The 25783-nt window shown below is 45.8% G+C and overlaps 1 protein-coding gene across 4 annotated transcripts in view; it reads left to right on the top strand.

Annotated features, from left to right (window-relative positions):
• The window catches only part of Abcc12 (ATP binding cassette subfamily C member 12), a 76485-nt gene extending 59975 nt beyond the window's left edge, over nucleotides 1–16510 (top strand). The window contains exons 23-30 of one of the 4 annotated variants that reach the window (XR_013104805.1): nucleotides 2014–2200; nucleotides 7722–7811; nucleotides 11130–11319; nucleotides 11761–11910; nucleotides 13090–13168; nucleotides 14075–14188; nucleotides 15503–15667; nucleotides 15776–16500. Coding sequence is in view for 3 of the 4 variants with exons in the window: in XM_076915556.1 (XP_076771671.1) it covers nucleotides 2014–2200; nucleotides 7722–7811; nucleotides 11130–11319; nucleotides 11761–11920; nucleotides 13090–13168; nucleotides 14075–14188; nucleotides 15503–15682; nucleotides 15776–15862 (1087 nt within the window). In the remaining variant the exon portion in view is untranslated. Of the gene's footprint in view, nucleotides 1–2013; nucleotides 2201–7721; nucleotides 7812–11129; nucleotides 11320–11760; nucleotides 11921–13089; nucleotides 13169–14074; nucleotides 14189–15502; nucleotides 15683–15775 lie in introns of all 4 variants that reach the window. The other 3 variants (XM_034522586.2, XM_076915557.1, XM_076915556.1) reach the window with 3 other exon arrangements.
• Nucleotides 16511–25783: the final 9273 nt, after the last annotated feature.

Raw genomic sequence — 25783 nt, 5'->3', positions numbered from 1 at the left:
TCCACCGATGACTCTGAGGGTAAGAAAACAGGTAAAAGGCCAGCGTAAAACTTTCGAAAGTTTCCTAGTAAAAATAATGAACTACCCGACAGAGGACACAAACAAGCAGATGAAGTCACACGAGGACATAGAGAGGATAGTTGGGGGAAAAGGGAGACATTGCCTGAGAAAATCAGCGATGTGGGTGAAAAGGTTACTAATAAGGAAGAGAAATTTGTCAAGAAAACAAAATTAGGAACCAAAATAAAAGCACCGCAGAAAGGCTTGAAAGGCTTGCCAGCAGACGTGACGAGTCAGTACTTCTGTCGTACTGATCATGCAGAATGTCCATTGAGCCATTCAACTCTGCCCTTTGACAAACAAAACAGACGGACACTTGTTTCTCCACAGTTTCTCCTCCAAGAAGAGTCCCCCATAGCCAGCTTAGCTTCTCACGTGACTGACAGGATCTCTGTCCTTGTAGCACTTGCCTTTGGGAGAGCTCTAGCTTCTGATGTGTATTGCACTTTCCACCATGCTAGTAGAAAGATCGTGGTATTTGGGAAAGTATTCTGACCAAGTTCTGGTACAAACAAGGTAAAACACAAACAAACATTAATTAGAATGGAAACAAAATAGGTGTGACGGTGTGTGGGAGTTGGTGTGTCTCCTTAGTGATTTACACTCAAAAAGGAGTTCCTTTTCTTCCCCAAATTCCCACCAAGTGTCCCTACAAGCCCCTTCCCACTGAGTCAAGGGCCCTTTCCTGGGCCAAGTAATGAGATGTCTCTCATAGCTCACCTAAAATTTCTGTCTCTGATACTTTCTGCCTGGAGGCTTGGTATGACAGGCAGGCAGGCTGTGCTCTGTGTGCACACCTATGTGAGTGCATGCATGCTAGCAAGTGCTGGGAATAAAACTTGTTTGTAGTTGGGAAGCATTCTGTTTTTGCTTTTAAACACCTTCTTCTCTTTGAGCCCAGTTCTCTGAAGCTCCCACAGGGAGAACTCAGGAAAGCACCAGGAAGGAGCATTGCCAGGTGATTACCGGTACCCCAGCCATTCTCTCCTTCCTGCTGCTCTTCTGGGTTGATCCATTTCACTGCACAGATGCAGTATGTCGTGATGAAGACCCACCCCAACAGCTCAATGCCAGCTCTGCTTGGCATTGCTGTTTGCCGCGTATTTTCTGAACTCCCTGGGCAACACCCCACTGCATCCCATAGCTGTGGAAGCCTCTTTGCACCCTGTCACAGAGGCAGCTTGAATGCCACATTCACTCTGTACATTCAGCTAAACTGAAGGGACTATCTGGATGCTTGTGTCTGGGGAATGAGTGGCAATGGGTTGTGTTGGGTCTCATCTTGGATGCACTTGCTATGCCATTTTCCTGTAATTCTGTTCCATGCAAAGTCATGGAAGCCAATGGACATGCAACAGGGACACAAGATATCAGTTTCGTGTCTCTGAAGAGATCCCTCCTGCCCCTTGCCTCACAGCTTTTTTAAGTGGTGATTTTGTTGGTTGGTTGTTTTTGAAATGGGCTAGGCTTGGGCTTCTGATCCTTCTGCCTTACCCTCTCAAGCCCTGGGATCACAGGTGTGTGCCACTCTGCCAGGCTCAAATGATGATCTTGGTCTTGGTGAGGGGAGATGGGGGAGGAGATGAAAGCCCTCCTTTGCTAATCTACCATCACCACCATTGGCTACCCGTCTCTTAAAGATCAGAGGAGCCATTTATGGATTCCTCAAAGTCTGCAAAGCGAGAGTGTGAGCTTTTCTGCAGTTTTGTTCTTAGCTGCGGGCTCTGAAAGAGAAGGAGAAGGCCCACTTAGCACCCTTGTCGACTGATACATGAAATTTCTCCGAATGTGTGCAAATCAAAGACGCCTGTGGCAGCAGCAGGGGCTGGGTGTATATGCTCATTTTTGTGATAGTCACCTTGTGGGAAGGCGCTCTGTTAGCTGCTCCAATCTCCTGTCAGTGGTTGCGGAAACCCACCCGAGCTCTTGTCTCCTCTCATTTCTTGACTTTAGGTTTAAAATACTTAATGATGAGAACTCCAGCCACCTCCTGTACTTCAACTGTGCGCTCAGGTGGTTTGCCCTCCGGATGGACATCCTCATGAACATTGTTACCTTCATTGTGGCCTTGCTGGTGACCCTGAGTTTTTCTTCAATCAGCGCCTCATCCAAAGGCTTGTCATTGTCTTACATCATCCAGGTAACCGCTGGTGCGTGGCTGAGCTTGGTCTATAGCGTATCAGAAGGGATATTTTTTTAGATGGACACAACAGGAGACTCAACAAAAAGTTAAGGAAGACAGAGCTTTGAGCATGCACACTGTTTGGGGGCAGCTGGGAGGCCTCAGGCACAGCTCTGAGTCTTGACTCTTGGTTTCGTCTCCCTTTGTGGTGCTGCCCACATTATTGTGCAGCGGGTGACAAATGTTCTCTGAGATCAATAAGAGGAAAGAGATAGTGAATTACATTTCTTCCCTTTGCTACTCAACAAACACCCAGGTTTATTCTTACTGAATCTAAGAACCGTTTACTGGTTTGGTGGTAGCACAAAGATTGATTTGGGCCAAGGTGTGGAGTCTCAGTCTACCTCACCCCTAAATCACACAGCTGCTTCATAGTGGGACCAGGAGAGGCAAGTACAGCTCCTAACCGGCTCTTGGATGCTTGGGTTTTAATAATAACGCAGGAGGTGAGGACACAGCATTCTCCTGTCCTTCGGGAACAGTAAATGAATCCCTTCAGTGTTCACAACGACACCGTGATGTTTCTACAAGTCTCACTTTGAGGATGAGGAAAAGGAGCGTGTGGGCCATGATTTAGGCTAAGGCTGGTTGCAGAATCTTGAATCCTGTCCCTGGGAACGTGCTTCCCAGCGTCCTGTCTGGGAACTTTCTCCGTTGAGTCCCTTCTCCCTGTGCTCTGGAATTTTAGGACAGTTTTTTTTTTTTTTTTTTTTGAATGTGGGTCTTTAAAACATACTCTACTTAATATAGTAGAGCATATAAGTAGTATATAAATAAATAGTTTATTTATATATTTTTAAAACTATTTAGTTATTATGTTCTGCCTGCATGTATGCCTGCACACCAGAGGAGGGCACCAGATCTCATTATAGATGGTTGTGAGTCACTATGTGGTTGCTGGGAACTGAACTCAGGACCTCTGGAAGTATAACCAGTGCTCTTAACCTCTGAGACATCTCTCCAACCCAGGCTTATTTATTTATTTGTTTACTTTATTTTCGCAGCAAAGTTTTGCTATGGGGCCCAAGCGTGAGTGCTTCTTGGGCTCCCCATGCTGGGATCACAGTCGTGCTCCAATGTGCTTCTTCATGTCCCACAATGTCAGACTCTGGGTCCTTTCTAATGAAAGTCCAATATTCTCAACTCAGAAAATGCTCTCCCTCCTTATGGCAGCTTTGCTTGTATGTATGTTTGTGGACCTCATGCAGTGCAGTACCTGGAAGTGCCAGAAGAGGTCACTGGAGCTCCAGAAGTAGAGTTAACAAGCAGCTGTGAGCCAATTGCGGGTGCTGGGAACCAAAGCCAGATCCTCTGGAAGAGCAGCCAGAGCTCTAAAGTTCTGAACCATCCCCTAGGCCCCAGTCTTCTTCTTTTGTTTCCTCATTTGGACAGATTCCTTCTGTTTTGTGTTCTGGGAATTTCCCTCAGCTTTGTGATTCAGCCTTTTTTAATTTTCAGTGTGGCAACCATGTCCTTGTGTATCGAGTTTTTACACGTTCTCATTCTTTCCGTCTTTAAAGACTCATTTTTAAATGACTGAAAGATGTTCTTATTTTTCTAAGAATATTAATACTAATTATCAGATTATCAGCTCTTCCTGCCCCCCCCCCCCAACAAAACACACCACAACCCAAACCCTTTTGTCTCCTCTTTGTTTTATTTTCTCCAGGGTCAGTTTTTCTTCTTGTTTATCCAGTTCTTGCTTTTTTCCTGCTTTTGGCTTGTATATCTATATCTCTCCACTCATTTGTATTTAAGGAGAGGAGAATGGTTTGGCTTTTCACGGTGTGGCTTTGTGGCTCCCCTCCTGAAATATTCTCTAACTCTGCAGGTACTGGGGGTGAGATTTTTTTTTTTTAAAATACACTTGCTTCCCTTTCCTAAAGCAGGAATGGGGCTATAGGTACTAAACACTAGAACTAAAGTGTTTGGTTTTGTTTTCCCCTAGAGTAATATTCTTAGAGCCCCATATATATTCCTCAGGTTGTTAGCTCAATTTCTCTACAGAAGGATGTGTGTGTATATACACACATGCTCTTGTGCATGCACGTAGAGGAAATGTATATATTTGAAGTTGCAAGGTAAGGCATGGATGGGTCCATAGAAGCAGTTGTTTCTAGACAGACCACCACTAGCCTGCTTCTTTGCGGCCCCCTTCTCACAATGCCAAAGGACCATTGCACACACCTGCTCTGGATGTAAAAAATTGGGGTACAGATCAGGGAAAATGATTTGCCAAGGGAACCCTCATTAAGCCACGATCCCCTAGAATCTAACTCCAGTCCTTTTGCTTCCATTTTAGCAAAGGCTTTCATCTGATGCTCTCTGGCAGTAATATGTGACTTTTATGCATTGGGATCTCCCCCATCTCCTGAATGTGGAAAGTCTTCTTTTTGAAAACATCCCTGGTATCATTTTAATAGTGTGTTTGGGAGGCTATAGACAGTGTATAAACTGATGATATAACCACCCTATAGGATGGTTAAAGGGAAGGTTTTTATTGCAGATATGAGAGACATGAGCTGGAGGAAGTTAAGGGGATGGGGCGAGGGGAAAGGGCTGGAAGGCTACAACTGACTTTAAAATGTGCAGCTGGCACATGTGATTCTGAGGGAGTTAGGATGCCAGCATGGGCTTTGGTGTGCTAACAGGTACCACAGGTAGCCACGTGTCTCTTCTGTTAGAGGTAGGGAGATGACTCCTTTTGGTAGATGTGGAACCAGCTTCACAAGTTCCTGAGGAACGCTGGCTTTTCTCTAACCATCAGAAATTCTCCTGTAATCCAGGTTGAGCTCATTTCTGCATGTTTGGATTGCCTTCTGGGGTTTGGGGAACTGGGGCTCCCTTTAGACCTAACTGAGCCTTTGTCAGTGCTCTGAGGTGGGAAAATGAATGTTCCTTGGGTAACCAGTTTCCTCCATTGGTAGTGGGCGTCTTCACTGTTGCCTCTTAAATATCAAGCAGATGAAAGGTTTGCCTTAATTGGTCTAAAACCAGCTTGCCCCAACTAAGGACACACTTTGGTTGCCAAACAGCCCTGCAGAGCCAGAGAAGAATTTGCATTCCCTGAGGTGTGTTGACACTTGCTCTCCAGCTGGCTGTGGCCCTTTTGATAACAGTCCTGTCTGGAGAACACAGACTCAAAGTGGCAAAGCTTCACTTGTGAATAGAGGAAACACCCCTAGAGGCATGAGAGATTGGCGTGGAACACCACAGGGCAGGAAAAGAGTGCTGAACCCGAACTTGCTTAGGCCTGTGTTTGAACCAAGGTGGGAGTTCTAGACCAAGGTGGGCTGCTAGGCACTTAGGAGCCGATTGTCTTTAGCAGAATGTATTTGTGCCCTTCTCAGGAGCATTGTGCATTCTCGTGCTGACCAGCTGTCATACGTCAGGGACTGTGCTTTTTACCGTAATATTGTAATCAACCATCTGGATGCTTTCTACCCACCAGGCCTTAGGTTCTAGCGCACAATTCAAAGAAAGATCTTATCCGAGGGAGGGGGATGGGGGCAAAATCACCCAGATTAAGGGCCATTGCTCCAAGAGAAATGGGAAGATCTGGGCCTGTACTAACTAAGCAGGGACGGTGGCAAGGGCCATTGAGAGCTCTCCAAGGTCCTGGAGAGCCCCTTGTTCTGGCTGCACTGCTCCCAGTTGCTTGTCAGAACTTTCCTAGATTCTGTGTGAGCACGAACGATGCCACTTCACACTCAAGTCTCATCTGTAGAGCTGGGTATCAGGAGGATGATGGTGATGGTGCCAGGTGTCACGGATCCCATTCCCTAGGACCCCCAGGGACAATTGTGAAGATCCCGGTCTCCGTGCCCTGAACAGTATCACAGAAGTCCTCACCTAGACTGGTCTTGTAAGGCTCGGGAAGCCCCCAAAAGGGGACCCCACTCGAATCACGGGATGGCGCGCACCCAAAGGACACACGGAAGACCAACTTGATGCAAGAACACGAGGTAGTTTAATGGCGGAACGTTCCGGGCCGACACGTGTCTCAATGTGGGAGACAGGGGCATCGACCTCGTGGCTCCAGGGTTTAGGGTTTATATAAGCTCGGGGTGGGAAAAGGAGAAACTTTCGCGCGGGTGCATACGATTGGTTGTTTTCTAATTTTTGAACATCTGGCCAAACCGGTCCATGGGGGCGGGGAGCAGTTCCTTATCAGGATCTTCATTCCTGGGATGCATTCTTGGGATGCCTCGGTAGCCCTTTGCCTTGTAACTCTGCATTCTTTGTTTAGGGATTAACTGGCCTCTGGTTGGCAAACCAGAGGGGCAACTTTAGCTACTCAGGCTAGGGAAAAAGAATCTATAATTCATGGGACCCATAAAATTTTCTTTTAGTCTCAGTGGCTTCCAGTGCTAAACTCTAACGAGCACACCTCAATATCCTTCTCTTCCCCACTTTCTCCTGCCTGCTCCTGTACTCTGTGGGCCAATAGTCTGTAGCCATTTGCTCAGCTACTGCAACAAACCCCAGGAGCTTGTTGGGTTACAGCAAGAGGAACTTACTCTCTCACGGTGTTAGAGGTCGAGAGCCTACACAGTGTTTGTTGTCAAGGTCGAATTCCTCCTTAGGGCTCCAGGAAACGATCACGTTTTGATCAGCTTTCAGAGGTTGGGGGGCATTTCCAGAGGTTGGAACGGTGCTAGCCTAACTTCTGCTTCTGTCTTCTTTCCCCCTTATCTGATGGATCTTTCCCTTGTCTTTTATTAGGGCACTGGTAGGACCCAACAAAGTATGCAGGGTGCTTAATCATGGCTGCCAAGGAGCTCTCCCAGGTCCTGGAGGAGCCCCTCACCCATCCAAATGGGCTAACGTTCATGGGTTCAAGAGATTTTGGGTACAGTTGGGGGAGAAGGCATACTACCACCTGCCCCAGTTGTGACTTGCACTCAGAAATTGGAGTTAGATTCTAGGGGACCATGGCTTAACGAGGGTTCCTTGGCAAACCATCCCCCCCCCCCCCCCCCCCCCCCCGCCAGATCTGTACCCCAATGTTTTACATCCAGAGCAGCTGTGTGCAATGGTCCTCTGGCTATTGTTGGAGGTTTTTCAGTAGCCTCTCAGTCTTGGATGTGATGGGTTAAGGTGCCTAGCAGGGTTCAGGGCCCCACCAGGCTGGCAGCCAGGAGCCAAGCCTTCACAATTGGGCTCTCAGCAGGAATCTCCTCTCCATGGAAGTGGGGACTGGCTCACAGGAGTGATCAAGGTGGTGGGATGATTTTCACCATCTGGAGTGAGAGAGAAAATGTAAATACCATTTGTTTTAAAACACAAAGGAAGTGTTTAAACTAGAAACATCCCAACAGGAAATGTGGCCTTCTGTGTGCCTGACTGGGACTGCCAGCCTCTTTTGCATATTGCCTGAGCCCAGCAGTAATTTGAAGTGGAAGGCTCTCCAGAAAGGTGCAACAGCAGGGGTGGAAAAGGGTCCCCCAGCAGCTAGCTACCTGTTTCTTTCCAACAGCTCAGTGGACTGCTTCAAGTGTGTGTGCGAACCGGAACAGAGACCCAAGCCAAGTTCACCTCCGCAGAGCTGCTGAGGGAGTACATCTCGGTAAGGAAGGAGCAAACAGTGGGAACCTGCCATGTCTTGATGTTTTTCTAAGGGTTGATCTAAATTCTGTGTGAGTGTGAGTGAGTGTGTGTGTGTGTGTGTGTGTGTGTGTGTGTGTGTGTATGTGTGTGTGTGTGTGTGTGTACATGCCCGTGGAGGCCAGGCATGTTGGGTGGAGTTATAAGTGTGAACCACCCAGTGTGGGTACTAGAAATTGTGAGAACAAAATTTGAAAGCAGCATTGTAACAATAACAAAAATTCATGGTCAGCAAAGACCACCAACAATTTGTTAAATATAGTCATAATAAAAATATTAAGCCCCTGCAGGGGCAGGGTGACAAAAAATAAAGGCATGCAAGGGCGTGTCCAGACAAGTCCAAATAAGCCCAACTGAGTAATGGGCTATCTGGTGTTTACTTCTCTCTCCCTCCCTTTTCTGGGAGGTCCGAGTTTCTACAAGTTCTGCCAGTTCTGCAAGTTGCTGATGTTTGAAATATCCAATCATGTGTAAGCCTGCGAAAATGCCTTCCTCCCCCCACCCCATGCTATAAAAGACCCTTTAACCCACCACACGTGGCCAAAAACCCTGCTCTTGGAGCTAAAGAGCATGTCGTTTTTGACCGCCGGCTCCTCCCCTAATAAACCTCTGCTGATTGCATCCAGGTATGGTTTCTTGTGATTTTGGGGCGGTCGCGATTCCGGAGACTTGAGGAAGGGTCTCCCGAGTATGGGGCTCTTCATTATCAAACCTCTGGAAGAGCAGTGCACACTTGTAACCACTGAGCTATCTCTCCAGCCCCCCCTCCCCTTTTTCCTCTTTTCCTCTTTTTTCAGTTTGTGATGAGATCCTTTTAGTAACTGGACTCTGCTCTGTCACCCACCCACTTAAAACCAAAACCTGTATCCACAATCCAAACCTAAATTTGGTGGCTTGCTTTGGTTTCTGAAAATTAGTATTTGATTAAAGTTAAAAATAGCAAAAGATTACGTCACTGCTTCCTATGGATGCTTTCTGGTGCAGTGTGGGAATACAAATGCTTTGAGAAAAGAAGTCTGCCTAAACCTAGCAGTCGTTTCTCTGGGCCTTTGGTCAGTGTTTGGTCCTACTTGCAAGCTTAATGTGAAGACCCCCATACTCGGGAGACCTTCCTCAAGTCTCAGGAAATCACGACCACCCAAAGATCAAGAAACCATACCTGGATGCAATCAGCAGAGGTTTATTAGGGAAAAGAGCTGGCAGCCAGCGGTCTGACCACGTACTTGCGCAGGAGTAGGGTCCGACCCCAACATCCAGTCCGTAGAGGGTTTTAAAGGGAAAAACCACAAACCAGGGGAGTGGGGAGGGGGTGAGGGGTTGCCAAGGATACATAACATAAGAATAGTGAAACATTACAGAGAAACCCACCCTGAAAGGTTAATAGCCATGGAAATTACTCAGTGCAATCATTTTTCTCAAAAATGTGGTCTTACCATGTCACTGTCCCCTATACCGTCATTACAAAATATTTCTCACTTCCTCCAGTCACAGCCCCACCTAGATGGCTTGTATCTTTATCTGTAGTCAGGAATGTGGCTTCCTGCCTTGGGCCTCTCCCACCCATAGGTGGGCCTGCTGCTTGAGGCTTGATTCGGGGGCAGTGTCCTCCACCCGGAATGTGCCCCGGGGAAAGTGAAGGCCTGAAATCTTATTTTCAGTTCCTCGTTCTGGAATCTGCACTTTTCTGCCCAGGTCTAAGGGCAAAGAAATCTACACATATTTCATAAAATGGCCTTTATAATTTTTCACTCTACAACGCAACACTCTAAAACATTTAGAGTTCTGCACATCTGGTTTCTCTTTTAAAATGCCTCTATGATCTGCTTAACACACAGGCCTTCCTGGTGTGTGTAAGTCTCACTGTGGCTGGAGAGGGGCTTGAAGTCCCTGTGACCGTTTCTTCTATGAGCAGAAAGTGTTTGAAATAAAACCACATTTAAACCAATTATTCAAGTGTACATTTTATATTAGAAGCTCAAGCACACGTTTGTAAATACTACAGACATTTAGGGCGTAAAATAAACAGATTCCTTAAACTGAAGACATGGCTAGTGCGGACTTGGTTTCTTTAAAAAAAAAAAAAAAAAAAAAAAAACTATGTTTTTATTTTTAATTCCAAATCTTCTAGGGGATTAAAATGCCCTCTTAGAAGGCAAATCTTTTCTCAGCTAATTGAGGTTACTTATTACTAGAGACTTGGGCTGGCCTGATGCTCCATCAGGGACTCCTCGTTGCTGGGAGAGCCGTCTTAACCTGAGATGAGAAGGCTGGTCTTCTAACTGAGCCCTTAGATTCTTTAGACTGTGAGGTTTTAGGCATGCCTATAAAGAGAAAGAAGTTCAATGTTTTGTTTTGTTTTTTATTTTTCTGCTGATGTCTAAAGATCTTTGAACTTGGCATTCTGCATTCTTTGTCATCTTCCTGTTCTTGGCACCATGATGACTCTTGTCACCCTGGATTTGTCCTACAACTTCACGGTCATTGTGCTGATAACCAGCCCATGCCCTTAAGGCCCAGTGTGAGCTATCTCTTGCTTTCCCATTAAATTATCCATCCTTCATTAGGCCCCAGGTCTACATGACTTTTCTTTTTTATCCTGGAGTAATTCAAGGTTGTTGTGGCCACCAGGCCTGTGCAATTCTCTGTTTTGTCTGTCTGGAAGGTTCTGGACAGAAGTCCTCATAGCTGTCATTCTTTCTGTACACCAGGCCTCAGTTCTAGTATCATATACCCTCAGCCCTTAAATGGTTTCATTTTGCTTGCTGCTGCCTGCCATATAAGTCATTTTTTGTGCTTTATTACAATACTCTTCTTCTTGTTTTGTTTTTGTTTTTGTGTTTTGTGACAGGGTTTCTCTCTGTAGCCCTGGCTGTCCTAGTACTCACTTTGTAGACCTAAATGGCCTCAAACTCACAGAGACCCCACTATCTCTGCCTCCTGAGTTCTGGGATTAAAGATATGCGCCACCATGCCCAGCCCACAATACTGTCTTATATTACTTAATATACCCCCATTGAAATATGACCTGCTTTTTTTTTTGTAAGGAGTGTCTCATGTACTCCATGCTGTCCTGTAACTCTCAATCCTCCTGCATCAGCTTCCTGAATGTTTTAATTATGCATGTGTAGCTCCATGCTGAGCAGAAGCCAAGTTTCTTGAGTACAGGATTCTGGGTCTCATTTACCACCACAGGCACTGGTACTGACAGCTGTGAAATTAGTGAGTTAAAGTCAAACCAGTGGCTATCAAGTTGGTCAATGGTTCTAATTCTGCTTTTCAGACCTGTGTTCCTGAACACACTCACTCCTTCAAAGTGGGGACCTGTCCCAAAGACTGGCCGAGCCGTGGGGAGATAACTTTCAAGGACTATCGGATGAGATACAGAGACAACACCCCTCTCGTTCTTGATGGGCTGAACTTGAACATCCAAAGCGGGCAGACAGTTGGGATTGTGGGAAGAACAGGCTCTGGTGAGGGCAGACTCTGCATTTGTTTCTTTGGGGTTGTTTGAATTTGCTCTTCATGTGCCTGTTAAGCCACATCAGAGCCACGTGCACCAGAGCTGGATTGTTATTTTCCCCTAAATCTCTTTACTATAAATTAGGGTTTCAGGCTGAGCGGGTGTGGAGAGTTGGAAGCAAATACACAGTAGTTTTTGGATTAATTAAATGAGAATAATTCTGAAGAGATGAGGCCCAGAAGAGGAATTGTGTGCTAAAGGCCTCTTTTGGGACCAGCAGGTTAATGGTGTTAGGGCAGCCTGGTCCCCCAGCGTGAGCGATGTCTGCCTTGCAGAGTCATCCACAAGAATCCAGTTTCATTGCATTAAAAATCCCCTTAATTAAATGCTTGGACATGATGGAGGCAAAAGCTGGTGTTGGATACATTGTTCCTGCTCTTATTGTCCCCAGGAAAATCATCTCTGGGCATGGCTCTGTTTCGTCTGGTGGAACCAGCCTCTGGCACTATCTTCATTGACGAGGTGGATATCTGCACTGTGGGTCTGGAAGACCTCCGAACCAAGCTGACCATGATCCCCCAGGATCCTGTCCTGTTTGTAGGTACAGTAAGGTAGCTGTTTTCAATCATCGTGCATTCCTGTTTGGAGACGGTGACACTGAGCCAACCAGTAGCTGAGAAATTGCTAGGCCATGGCTGTTCTTGGCAGTCTTAGCTCAGGGAACTGGGCTGCTGGTGTCTGGTTTTCAGTAAAGCTTTGGAAGGAGCTGGGGAACATCGTTCTGAGCCTTGCTGGTATTTCAGAAGCTATATTATTAAAACATTATATCATTATTAATATAATATCATCATTATATCATTACATTATTAGTACCAACTTATAATTAGTAGTGATATTAATTGTTTTAATAATGTTAGTAATACTATTATTCGTGATTTTATTATACATAGAGTGAGCAGATAGCACAGCTGGCCCAAACAGTCCTGGTTTATGCCTGTGCTCCAGCATTGCACCAGGCTTAGCAATGACCACTCTCAAAAGCACCCCGGAGTGCACAGTGGACTAAGTGGTTCCCTGGCCTGTGTGTGCAGCAGGCCTTTGGCAAGTGCATTAATTCATTCCTACTACAGAACAGAAGCTGATCAAGTATAAGAAGATGAAGGTTGCGACTTACACAGGCTCAAGATCTTGTGTCTAAACACAGGGGCATCCGAATGTCTGAGCTGGTCCAGGGGAATGGAAAAGTCCTCTCATTGGGCACTGGATGAAGTAGGGAGTCTGCCTACTTAAAGCTGATCACATGAGTGATGCAATATGTGTCCCAAAACACTCAACTCACAACCCTCAATGGGGCCTGGAATCTGGAGCCCTGCTTCTTGGTGCTGAGGCTGAAAGGGATGCTGGGCCAAGTTTCTTTCTTTTGTCCTTTCTTTGCCTAGAACTGCTTTGCTCTACACTGATGCAGTGGACCATGGTGTGGTTGTGATGGCTTTGCCTCCTGGTGGAGTTTCTCACTCCTGCCTGTCTCCAAGGTCTCTGCTCCATCACAGAGTTGTAGGTCCTTGGTCTTGGGGCCTGGCCTGACCATGCTCTTCCCATCACACCTCTTCTTGTCTCCCAATAGGCTACAGGGAAGAGAATGTGTCTTTACCTTTTACAGTATCTGGGGGCCACTAAGAGCTTTCAGATATCATGTCTCCTCCGGGTCCTCTCACCTTCTTCTTGCTCTCCATCGTATTGCCCTTGAGGATCCAGCTCGCTTTCCTTTGATTCATGGCAGGTACAACTTGGATCCCTTGGGGAGTCACACTGATGAGATGCTCTGGCATGTTTTGGAGAGAACATTCATGAGAGACACAGTAAGTCTCTGGGGCTGTCCAGCACATGTCCACTCCCAACACCACTCCCCCAGATACCTGTCCCCAGGGCCAGGGCCTGGCCAGGTTTATTTGCAGACGTGACATATATCAGTGAAGTTCAATCCTTCCTTGCTCCTGATTGTCAAAACCAGCCACAGTACTATTTGTTAGCTCTCTGGCTGATCCAGCCCACAGTTCTTCAAGCGTCATCTCCCTTGGTCCTCTGCATAGCCCCCGGAGGCTGGTGCTCTTACCCTTCATTTTTGAGATGACAAAATTAAAGCTCAAAGAAGTAATGTGTCCGTGCCAGTGAGTAGCAGGATGGAGACTTGAACCCAGGTCCATCTGCGTCCAGAGTGATGGATAGCCCGGTGATTTGGTCTATGGCCTCACTGACTTTATCAGAACAGATGAGCTGAAGAATGATGAATGGGTGTAGCTTGTTCTGGGATTGCAAGTGTGGTTGGTTTGAGTTCTAGGACATAAGACCTTGTCCAATGAAGTACTAAGGTCAGTAGCCCCAGAGCCATTTTAGACTGTTGTTATGGATAGACAGACTTTGTCTCAGTCTTCTGGAAGACTCTCCCATCCCCTCTGTGCTTTATTCATGAAACGTTACAATCTTGCAGCCATTTTTATTTGCTTAAATGTCCCCTAGAAGTATACGGGTGATTTGTCCTTTATGGTGCGTCACAGTGGCTTTATATTAGTAATGTCTCCCTCACCCTGGCTCTCCCTGCTGCTTGTTGGCAGTATTGAAATGATTGCTATTTTGTACTTTCTTTCCCATTGTAAAATAAGAAGCAAGCTGACGAATGCAAAGGAAGGGGGAGGGGCAATCAATAAGACGATACAGAATGATTTTATAAATCACCGGATAAATGTGTCATTTTCTGTGTTTTATAGATAATGAAACTCCCAGAGAAGTTACAGGCAGAAGTCACAGAAAATGGGGAAAACTTCTCAGTAGGGGAACGCCAGCTGCTTTGTATGGCCCGGGCACTTCTCCGTAATTCAAAAGTAAGGAAACAGCTTGGAAAATGGATTGGTCAAATTTTGGATATTCCCTGCAGTGCCGCTCAATCCGGGAGGCAGAGACACAAGTTTGTCTCTCAGCACAGACAGAGCACTGCAGTAATTTAAAAACCGATCACTTTCTCTTAAGACAAAGTTGTGAGGGTAAAAATTGAAAAATAACAGCCATTTTCTGGAGCCGTGCCTTCCTTCCCCAGGCTTCGCCTTGGGAGGTCTCCATTACGTATTCTCTCTACTTCTAGGAAGCTTGAATTTGAAAAATACGCTCTCAACTTTTCCCCCTTGTCCCTGAATAATTCTGAATCCTCAGGCACAGTACCTAGGACATCCAAGAAAGCCACCAGAATGCTAGCATATAAGATTTGAAATTTTTATATATGTACTTTCCCGAGTGGCTTAACCAGCCTTACTTACTGATTCTGAGAAAGAAGATGGAAAATGCCAGCTCTTCTCTCTCTCTCTCTCTCTCTCTCTCTCTCTCTCTCTCTCTCTCTCTCAACAAATCCCATTTTCTGGGGCCTGGAGAGAGGGTTCAATGGCTAAGAACCTGGGTTTGATTCGAGTATTTGCATCACGTGGCTCACAATAGCCAGTGACTCCAGCCCCAGGGTATCTGATCCCTCTTCTGGACTCTGCCTGCACTTGTATGTATGCGTGAATGTACCCACACATAGACACATACATGTACATGTAACAACTGAAAAAGAGAAAGAAATCCTATTAGCCAAGTGTTCATAATGGTGAATGTGCTGCGTGGTTTTTAAGAGATGTCCACTAGAAGGAAAGGGGAACCATTTAAGGCCAGTGGTAACACTACTCACTGTGAAGTTAACTCTGTGCTTTGTGTAAGGTGTGGACCCTTCACTTGTGAGGAAATTAAGTAAGTTGGTGAGGTTAAGTCTAGCTAGGGGTTGAGGTTAAACCTTTAAACTGTAAAATCCAAACAGCCTTTGGCAAGCAGAATGATGCTCCTCTCAACTCCAAAATGGTATCCTTGTCATGTACCCCAAACTTGTATGAGGACATTAAGGATCTTGAAATAGGAGAATTGTTTTGGATCTGGTGGGTCTAGTGTCTATGGTATTCCCGTGTGTCTCTCTAAGAAACAAGCAGTAGAGTCAAAGAGAACTGCTGATGTGGTGTCAGGAAAGGTCTGGGGCTGAGGAATGCTGGAAAAGGCAGTGGGGGCGGGGGGGCTTCTTCAGTCTCTATTTGCAGGATTCTCAAGTTCTTAGATCCAAGGCTATAAATTTTCCTCTTTGCACGGCTTTGGCTTTTATAGTGCTTCTTTCTTAACAGATCATTCTCCTTGATGAAGCTACTGCCTCCATGGATTCCAAGACAGACACCCTTGTTCAGAGCACCATAAAAGAGGCCTTCAAAAGCTGCACAGTGTTGACCATTGCTCACCGCCTAAACACGGTTCTCAACTGTGACCTTGTCCTGGTCATGGAAAATGGGAAGGTGCAGGAAGTTCTGGTTGGCGCCCCCTCCTCCAAGGCTCCCCCATTAGGGTTCTGTGGTGTGTACATTTTCTTTCTCTGAAAACTTCAATTCTTCTCTGATTTTTAGGTGATTGAGTTTGACAAGCCTGAAGTACTCGCTGAGAAGCCTGACTCTGCATTTGCGATGTTACTAGCCGCAGAAGTTGGACTGTAAAGGTCCTGTGGTTGATTTGAGAGGAGGCGATGGATGTGTGAGAGTAGAAGAAGCCCAAAGGAGGAGTCAAGCAACCCTGGCCACAGCCCCTCCCACCCATGGAGCTCAGGATGAGCTGGGGCTGAGATGTGTCCCTTGCTCTTCTGGTCACCTCCCTTGGCAGACTCAGGGTTGGTTCTGGATGGTGAAGAGTGCAGACAAAGTTGGTGGGTTGGAAGCTGCCTCTCACTTCTGAAAACCCCAAGGGTCCCTCATGTGTCCTCACCAAAACAACATAATGCCCGAGAATAGGAACATTCTAACTTTCTGTCCAAAAGCAGTAAAAGCAAAGGAGATGGGAAAATGCCCAAAGCTGGAGGTGACAGTGTTCCTCGATTTTGTTACCAGACAAGAGAGCAGGGTTTTCTTTCTGTTTAATTTCATCCCACTCTTAGCCAACTATGTGGCAAGCAGTAACCGCACAGATCTATAGCATGGAAGACTGATGACAGTGTTTGGCATGAGACTTTTTTTTTCCAAAGAAATCATATTGTATGTTGCAGTTGATCTGTTAAAATAACCAGAAAGCAAAACACTGGGGTTTCTGAATAAATGACATTTTTATATCTTCTTTATCAGTCATTAAAATGCAATAAGAAACCAAACGACCCTGAAATGTTGCCTTGCAATTATTTTACTGATGTTGTCTCTCTTTGAACGATGCCTTCTAACGGACCTCCCACTGCCATCTCCATTGGTTCAGTAATGAATCTATACAGTTGTTCACCAGCCTCAAGGTCTTCTATGAGGATCAGAGGAAAGACCTGCCCAGTAGCCCCAGTGTGAGTACTGCTAACTCAGAGTGACATTTGCCACTCCTTGGATTGAAGGCCCTCTTTATATTTCTGGTGAGGACGACGAATTCTTGAGATGTTTGTATGAGGTCCCCTGCACTTCTTTCCAGCCCCAGACCACACCTCAGGTATGGCATGCAACTGTGTGGTCAATAAAGCTCCTTTCCAGCTTTGGCCACACACTACCCTGCATCCAGAACTTAGGAGCATTCAAGAAACACAGCAGGCCTGCTATGTCTGCCTTCCAAGTTCACCAGCACGATAGAAGATTAATCTAGGGATTTCCATCAGACAGTCTGTGTTGCTTCTTAATGGTCGTCAACTTGAGGGGGCCTAGACTTATCTAGGCGCTAAGCCTTGGGGGTGCCTAATGAGGGAGACTCTACATTAGGTAGGTACTGAGGTGAGAAGACCCACCCTAAATGTGGATGGCAACAGGTTCATGGACCTTGGGGAGGGCCAGGTCTGGACTGAATAAAAAGGAGAGAGGTAGTTGAGCACCAGCTTTCGTCTGTGGCTATTTCCAGACTGAAGACACGCTGTGATCAGCTGCCTCATGTTCTTGCTGCTGTGCTTTCCCCACTACGATGAATGGCATCCACTTAAACTATAGGCCAAAAGTAAATTCTTGACTCTTTAAGTTGCTTTGTCAAGTATTCTTCTGTTCACAGCCACGAGAAAAGGAAATAACACAGAGAATTAGAACCTAGAAGCGGGACTGCTTCAGCGATAGGCCTGGCCATGCCATTTGCAGGTTTTTGGAACTGGTTTGTGGGAGGGATGTGGGAGAGTTTGGAATCTGGGACTAGAGGGAGCCTGATGCTTGATGGGACATCCCAGTGGGAATGTGAAAGACCAGACTGCCAACGGAAAGGAGCAGGGTAGAGGGCCAGCATATGGAAGTTCCGAGGAGAACTGGGTTAGAGGCAAAGTCAATCATGTTGCTGCGTTCTATGTGTCTCCTGAGAATTCAGGTGAGGCTGGACCAGAAAGTAATGGACTAATTTGTTTAATGGGAGGAATTTTAAGAAAGGGTGGCATTCAGGCTGTGGCATGGTTACTATTCACTGCTCTCATCCACATCTACAGTAAGAAAGAGCAACAAAAATGAGCGGAAATACATGAAAAATGTGCAGGTTACCGGTGGGGAAAGGAGTGAGCTCGAACTTGGAGACAAGGCAGCTGAAAGCAGCTGTAATTATTAAGGAAAACCGGTAAAAAGAAATATATGTGCTCTGCACGAAGACACTAAACATTGAAAAGAAAAAGAAAGATGATAGACAGATGTGAAAACCAAATTTATCTGAAAGAGTGCATGAATTGAAAATGGTGTTGAAGGGGTTTCCTGCTCAAAAACAACTGCCCAGGGAAATGTTTCTCTAGGATCAGCACCCAGAGGCCAGCCACAGCAACTGTAGCCCAACGGGGCCAGGTAACATCTTGGGCTGGCAGCAGAACTTGGCAATGTTGTTCACCTGGTATGGGTTTCCCATCATAGGTGGAAGTCAGGGAAGAAACCCAAAGAGGAACACTGTTCATTACCTTGTTCTCTGTCTTGCTTTCTGTAGTTTTCTCCTAGAGCCAGGCCATCTGCTTAGGGAAGGTGTTGTCCATAGTGGGTTGGAGCATCCCACATCAATCATCAATCAATATAAGTCCTCACAGACACTGCTTTTAGCCAGTCTGACCAAGGCAATTTCATACCTGAGGTTCCACCTTTCCAGGTGGCTCTTAAGTCATGTTGAGTTGACAATGAAGACTAATCAGTACAACCATTGTATGGTTCAGAGTTAAGAGCTATGTTCCGAGTTAAAAGATTGCATCAAATCTCTGAAGAGTCAGACTGTGAACTTTTAAGCAGTGTTGTAATTGTCAAAAGTTTCGGGAATGTTTGAAGTTGAAATAAATGCATTCTGCATAATGAAATGATGGTAAGCCTATTGGGACCAGGGATCAAAGGAATGTCAGGTTGACAGGGTAGATTTGTGATGGTTAATATCATCAGCTTGACAGGATCTAGATCATCTAGGAGGCAAACCTCTGGGCATGACAGTGAGGGAGTTTCTGGATTGAGTTAATTGTGATGCAAAAACCCTAAATGTAGGGGTCACCAACCCACGGGTTGCGATCCACAATCACACAAAGGAAACATGGTGTGAGCTGTAGTTCACTGTCTCTCTGCGTTCTGGCTTCTTTACCTCTGCTTTCTACTTCTGTGTGTTTCCCACTGTGATGTACCATATCCCTACTTAAGTTACTTCATGTCAAGGTATTTTGGTCACAATAACAAGAAGAGTAAGTAACACCCAATTCAACAACCACTGTGGCAAAAAGCTGATGGTTTACTTCCACTCAGCCATTCTGCATCTGATGTCTGGACAGGCCTCAGGCTAGACTAGAGCAAAAATCAGTGCAGTTGGGCCCAGGTGGAGGTCTTAGTCAAGTGTGTTAAAGCCCGTGACCGACATTTCCATAGAATCCTGCCATCAGCAGATGCGACACCCTCAAAGGAATGTAAAAAAGGCACAAGTGAGGTGATTCCTTTCATAGACAGATTCATGATAACTGGGGCCCCCCTGCAAAAGGACACTTGCATCATCAAACTTATCGCCACAGGACTTTGAACAGTTTGTATGGCCTCTGGATGGATGCCCAGTAACTCTTTTGACATGATAGGCTGACTGGACCTAGCCCTGGCGGCTGTGGGAGCCCATTGCAGTCACAACTGGCATGCTACATGGATGAAGGATGCTTGATTTCCCTCTCCGAGTCAGTCTGACAATGTGCCCATGACTTCAAGGAAGGCTTTTTTCAAGGTCCAGGGTAGCGGCTCCCTCAGACACTGTAAGCGATGACTCATGCCCTGTGGCTCCGGTCTGCCCGTACTCTTCCTGTTGTGCTGGCAGGAGAGAATACTGATATTGATCCCATGTTTGCTGAGCCTCTGCAGTGTGCCAGACACCATGACAAGCAGTTTTTTATGAATCACTTCACCTAATCCTTACCTCACCCCTCGAAATGCAAAATGAGGCTTCCTGAGGAGAGGAGTTTAGCTCCAGGCGCACAGGAAAGAGAGGACAGAGGTAGCAATTGAACCCTGGCCAATCTGATTCCAGGGGCTTTGCTTCTAAACTCTCTTGCCCATTCTCCCAGCCTGCTCAGAGAAAGCACCAGGATAACACAGGGTCGGGGTGACTTCTGGAAATGTGGTTGTTGGCATACAGAACACGGGATGGTTTCCATGAAAGCCCTTGACTGTCACCACTTACTCTCACTGAACTGTCATCCAGGGTAAGACTATGTTGACTAGCCCATGGTCTTCAAAGTAGGTTTATTGAATCCTTGCCATTTCTTTGAGGGATATCTACCTGCCATGGTCTGAAGTTTATGCCCCTTGAAACCTGATCTGAAGTACAATGATATTAAGAGCCGTGGCTTGCAGGGAGATTAGCTTATGAGGATAGAGACCTCTTGTATGGAATTAGTGCCTGTACAAGAAAGGTTTGACAGAGTTAGCTCACTGTTTTAACCATGGAAGGCACAAGAAAGTTCAACATCCATGATGTAAAAGAACCCCATCTGGTACTGCTGATCAGCTCCAGAATTATGAACCATCGATTTCTGCTGTTTATAAGTTATTTAGTCTATTGTGTTCTGTTATCACAGTATAAACAAAATACTAGTATTACATTACTGATGGAGAAACTGAGGAACTGATACCGTCACCAAGATTACCCCACGACTGGAATTTGAATACCATTCAGCTGACCCTAAAACTCGCTTTATTAATTACTTTTCTTATGGCTGTTTCAAAATACATGGCAGAAATAGTTTAAGAGAGGAAAGACTTATTTTAGGTCACAGTCTATCATTGTGTGGAAGGCACAGCCAAACATCTTAGGTCACCTCACAGCAGGCCAGGGACCAGAGACCAAGAGAGGAAAGGAAGTGAATAGCCAGGGATAATATATCCCCAAAGACCAGTCCTAGAGACCTACTTCCTGTGGCTTTGTCCCTGCTTTCTGAGGTCCTAGAACCTTTCAAAATACTTTCACCATCCGAGAGGATCAACTGTTCAAACCATGCACTTATTGGGGGCACTACTTATCTATACTGTGACATCTGTTCTCCTAAATTCCATTTACTACTGCCGGCAACTTGAGACCTTCAGCTGACAAAAGACAGTGCTCAGAGGTGAAAAGCCCACACACTGATCAGACTAAGTTATGCTGCTGTAATGAATGACCCCATATCCTGATGGCTTATTCCTTGTTCATGTGACAAGTCTACCAAAGGTCAGAGATGTTTGTCCTTTATCTTCTTCAATGCTGACAGTCAGGCTGACAGAGCAGACTCTGCCTGGAATATCGTCAGTTTTGTGGCAGAGGTCAGGCAGATGTGGTAATCAGGAACAAGATGTGGCACTTTAGCCCATATTTCAAGGGCAACCCAAGTCACATGGCCACTCTTGAGCCACTCCAATGTATGACACATGTTCCATCTGCAAGACCATGGGTCACAGAAGCTCAGCTTGTTCCTGCAAAGAGGCTCTACAACCAGCACTTCTTTGGAGAGGCAGCAAAAGTTCCAAACAGTATCACAACCTACCTCAGCCTAGGTTTGGGTCTTGTTTCTGCTATGGTGTGACCGTATCTCTGTGCTACCATTCTCTGAGCTGAAGAAAAAGAGTTTGGCCAGGTGGTCATTCATAACTTTTCAGTCTTGACTTTCAACTTAGGAGAAATAAGAACAGTTTCTAGAGCACTAACAGAATCTAGACATTCAGAGGGCTCACCATCCCTGCCTTACCACAGTCTATGGCTTTCCCAAATGTTTAATGTATAAAGTTGAACAAAGTTGAGCCAAGTTCTTTGCATTCTCCTGGCATCTACTTGGATGCTCATTAAGAAATAAGTTCTGTGAAATCTTAATCCCCTTAATCTTGGTGTTTCAGCTTTAGAATGCTAAAACATACAATGATTCATCTGCCTACTGGGTTATGAATTAAAATCTTTTGAATACCTTCAATGGATGCCAACAGAGAATGGAGGAAGCCACTCACATTGTCATCATAAATTAGTAACAAATGGCTCCCAGTGTGGTTTGCAGTCAGTTGTATCCCGTGTTTGAGGATAGTTGGAATACAGTAGGGATGCAAAGTGACAGCCACAGGCCAACCACAGCCAGTCACATTTTATAGAAATAAAGATTTATTGGAAAGCATCCAAACTTGTTTTTAGATGCAATCTCTCCAACAGCTTTCACGCTCTAATGGCGGACTATGATGACTGTACCAAATGTAGGACCTCAAAGCCAAAACCAACCAACCAACCAACCAACCAACCAAACAAACATTTACCTCTTCTGCTTTTTCTGAAGTGAGTTCATTGACTCCTGGCTTGAGCATGTGAGAAGACATGCACGTTGTGGGGGGGGGCCATGAAAGGCTAGTCCTCCCTCCCCCAGTCTACACGGGGTTTCTGAAGCTGTAGCAATCTGAAGTTTCTGAATGGGGAGCAATGGGACAAGTTCTTGTTTATGACATTGACATACTGATCATCAATCACACGGTCTCCCTACCTTCAGCCTTGTTATAAAAAGAAACTCAAGCCATCTCAGGTTAGACTTCATGCAGCTCCAAGGATCATAAACAATGCAGGGGACTCTGGAGGTCCCTCCTTGGACTTTGCTGAGTGTGACCAGAGAAAAAGAGAACCATAGCTCCTTTGTAGTTAAATCTGGCTTCTTCTAACATAGATGTAGCCTAAAGGGGGGGATCATTTTAACATCAATTCACAGCTCATCCCAAATCTTCATGCCACCCATTCCCTGCTCTGCCCTCCTCACTGCCCCTGGTCAGAGCAGAGAAACTGAGTTCAGATTTTCTCCTGTTCAAGTGAACACAGTTCTGAAGTTGGCCCAGGATCATCAGGAAAACTGTGAGCTGTTCTTTGCTAGGAGCCAGTACAGCATGATTTAAAACGAATTGAAAAATGCAAGAAGTCAGCTTTGGGTCAGAGGGACGATCAAAGAAATCACTTTTCTTTTGGCTCTGTGTGGAAGGTCACCTCTGGGTGAGGCTAAATGGAACACTAAGATCTTCAAATAAATGCTGCTTTCCACAGAGTGGCCCTGCCCTGCATGATGTCACCGTGTGCATGTTCATGGCTCCTGATGAAGAGCTCTGGTGGGAAGAACATGAAGGGGCCAAGGCAAAACCAGTTCCTGCCATCTTAACACAAGGCATGGACAGGTTGGTCTTGACCCTCTGCTCCATGCACATCTAGATTTTTTAGCTTTCTTTATCTGGCTAGAAGCATGCCCACAGATTTCTTGAATAGTCTGTAAGCTGTTCTTGTGGATATGTAGAGCTCCAATCATTTTAGGCACACAGTTCAGCAGCACTGTTTATTTTGTTGGGCTGACATGTTTGGAGCCTGTTCCGCGCACCTCCCGCGTCCCCTTTCGCACGTGGAAGAGAGACACGAGAGATGGAATTCGGGTATCACCACAGCGAGGCTTTACTTGTAACAGCAGAAGTGGAAAACTCGGAAGGGCTGAAGACAGGAAGAGGCACAGCTTAAATACACCCTAGAGTGACGTGTTCACTTCTGATTGGCTGTTCACTCATCACCCAATATTACGCCTTAGGATTGGCCAGTGACTTTGGCGGGTTTTCTGCCTTTGCAGCTGCGCAGTTAATTGTTTACTAGTGGAGAGGACACGATGTCCACGCCATCTTGGAATGGCGAATGTATAACCGCTGACCACGGCTTCCTACAGGAGCCTTTCAATCTTCCCGTACTGAAACCCTGACCCCCATTAAATGTCCCCTTCAAGCTGTGTTTTGAAGGTTGGTACCCGGCATCATGCTCAAATTTAATCCCATGCTTTCATTTCAAGAAGCAGGCCCTTTGGAGGTGACCAGGTCAGGAAGGCTCTGCTTTTTGATAGATTACCGCAATGTCTCCACCACCAAGGAAACCTCTGATAGATGTGCCCTCTTCCGGGCCGAATTATGAACTGAACAAACACTTATTCTTTATAAATTGTTCATTTTCTGGTATTTAGTTATAACTATAGAATAAAGAGGTACCATTACTTGGCTGTTTTGTACTTCTTGTCCCTATGAACTTGAAGCCCAGTTGCTCACATAAGCAGAGTCATACAATGTTTGTCCTTTTGCACCTGGCTTATTTCAGCCCACACAGTGCCTTTAAGATTCACTTAGCTATGCTTGCGTCAGAATTTCCTCTCTTCCTCAGGCTATCCTGACCAGAAGTCAGTGAAGCCATGATTTTTGACTTGTGTTTCTCTGACGACCACAGCAATGCACATTGTCCCCCTCCAACCCCTCATGTCTACTGACTTTGCGTTTCTTTTAAGGAGAAATTGCACGCAGCATTCTTGAACATACATTCTCATGGCATCAATTCAAATACAAATTGTAATTATTAGATGTGGGCAAAGCACCTGGGAGGCCTATGATTAAGTTTTTAAAACAGGTCGTGAGCACCAGATATGCTGGTGCAGGCCTGTAATCCCAGCATTCAGGAAGCTGGGGAAGGGGGACCATGAATATGGGGCTATCCCAGGATTTAAAATGATACCTTGCCTCAAAAGAGGAAAAAGCCCAAACAAACCAACAACTAACCGACACAAAACAACAACCGCACGAAGAGATGGTGTGCCAGTCCCATGTTTCTTAGTTGGGAGATGGTTTTCTAACCTGGAAACTGTCCAAAATTCATTCAAAGACTAGCAGGGAGGCAGAGGATCCTAGCTTCCAGTTTAGTGGTGTTTCCACACATCTCTGTCTCAGACTGTTCTCAAAAAACCAAACCAAAACGAAGCAAAATAATTCTTCTCTCTAGGCAACCTATCATATTAAATAAATGACTTTCAGGAGTCAAAGCACATATAGCAAATTGCCAGAGGATGGTTAAAGCTTGATGGTGAGCTCACTGATTCATTATTTCAAGCATTCATTATTCACTCACTCACTCACTCACTCACTCACTCACTCACTCACTCACTCATGTAGTTTTGTGCTTGATCATTTGCTTTTCTCATCCCGCCTCTTGCCTTCATTTTAAAAAGGAGATCCGAGGCTAGAGATGTAGCTCAGCCTCAGAGTGCTCGTCTAGGGTGCACAGGGTCCTGTGTCTGATTCCTAGCACTCTAAATAAACAATCAGGGAGAAAAGCGAAGGCCAGGAGACACAGGTAGGATTCTGGAAAGGAGTAGCATCCTTGTAAGTGATGAGGGCTGGAAAAGCCTGTGAGTGGTTGAGAGATGGATTGGAGATGTCCTGGGAGACGGATGGAGGGAGATGGGTGGAGCGAGACGGATGGAGGGAGACGCCAGAATTGTACTTGCCAGTCCTTAGTGGTGCGTGCCACCCCTGTGGAGCAAGACACCCTTGACTTGCTTGCTGTAGAAAGAAGAGGCATATCTCTTCTGGGGCCTGAAGCCATTTAAATGGTTTCCTGCCTTGATTCTGCAAAGACCGAATCAAAGATCACCTGCATGGCAGGATCCATTAGGAAACAACAGGCCGCTCTACACCGAGAGTGCGTTTGGCTTGGCAACCAAGCGGATTATTTGAAGTGGTCATAATGGCACTACAATCCTCATTAAACTCTCCGGCTTTCTCTGATGTAGGGATTGTAGAGCCAAGTGTCCTCTTTCTGGGCAAAGACAACATGTCTCTGTCTAGACGGATGAACTGGAGCCTGGGAAGCAGGGCATGGAGCAGAAGGCATGGACTTTATGATGCCAGCAAACACTGCGAGGGGCCCTCTGTTCCACTCCTCAAGTGTCGTGTGCTTCAGTGCTCTCCTGCTCCCTACAGTTAGGAACATTCAATTCTTCCCAGGGGCCTGATAGATTGTCCAAAGCCAAGGAGAGGCAGTAGTCCTAAATACTCCTCTTCCTGCAGGGCACCTTCGGCAGACTGGCTTGGCTCCTGAGTTTGGGGATAATTGTGAAGTGCGATTTCCACTTCAGACTCCTCTGTGGGTTCAGGCTAATTAGCTCTGGAATGCTTCACTGAAACTATTTTCTTTCTAGAATTTCCATCTTCCCT

Source organism: Arvicanthis niloticus, chromosome 18, assembly GCF_011762505.2.
Source record: "Arvicanthis niloticus isolate mArvNil1 chromosome 18, mArvNil1.pat.X, whole genome shotgun sequence".
NCBI classification, from domain to species: Eukaryota; Metazoa; Chordata; class Mammalia; order Rodentia; family Muridae; genus Arvicanthis; species Arvicanthis niloticus.
The sequence above is the reverse complement of the archived record's forward strand: the minus strand, read 5'-3'. Positions and strand labels throughout refer to the sequence as shown.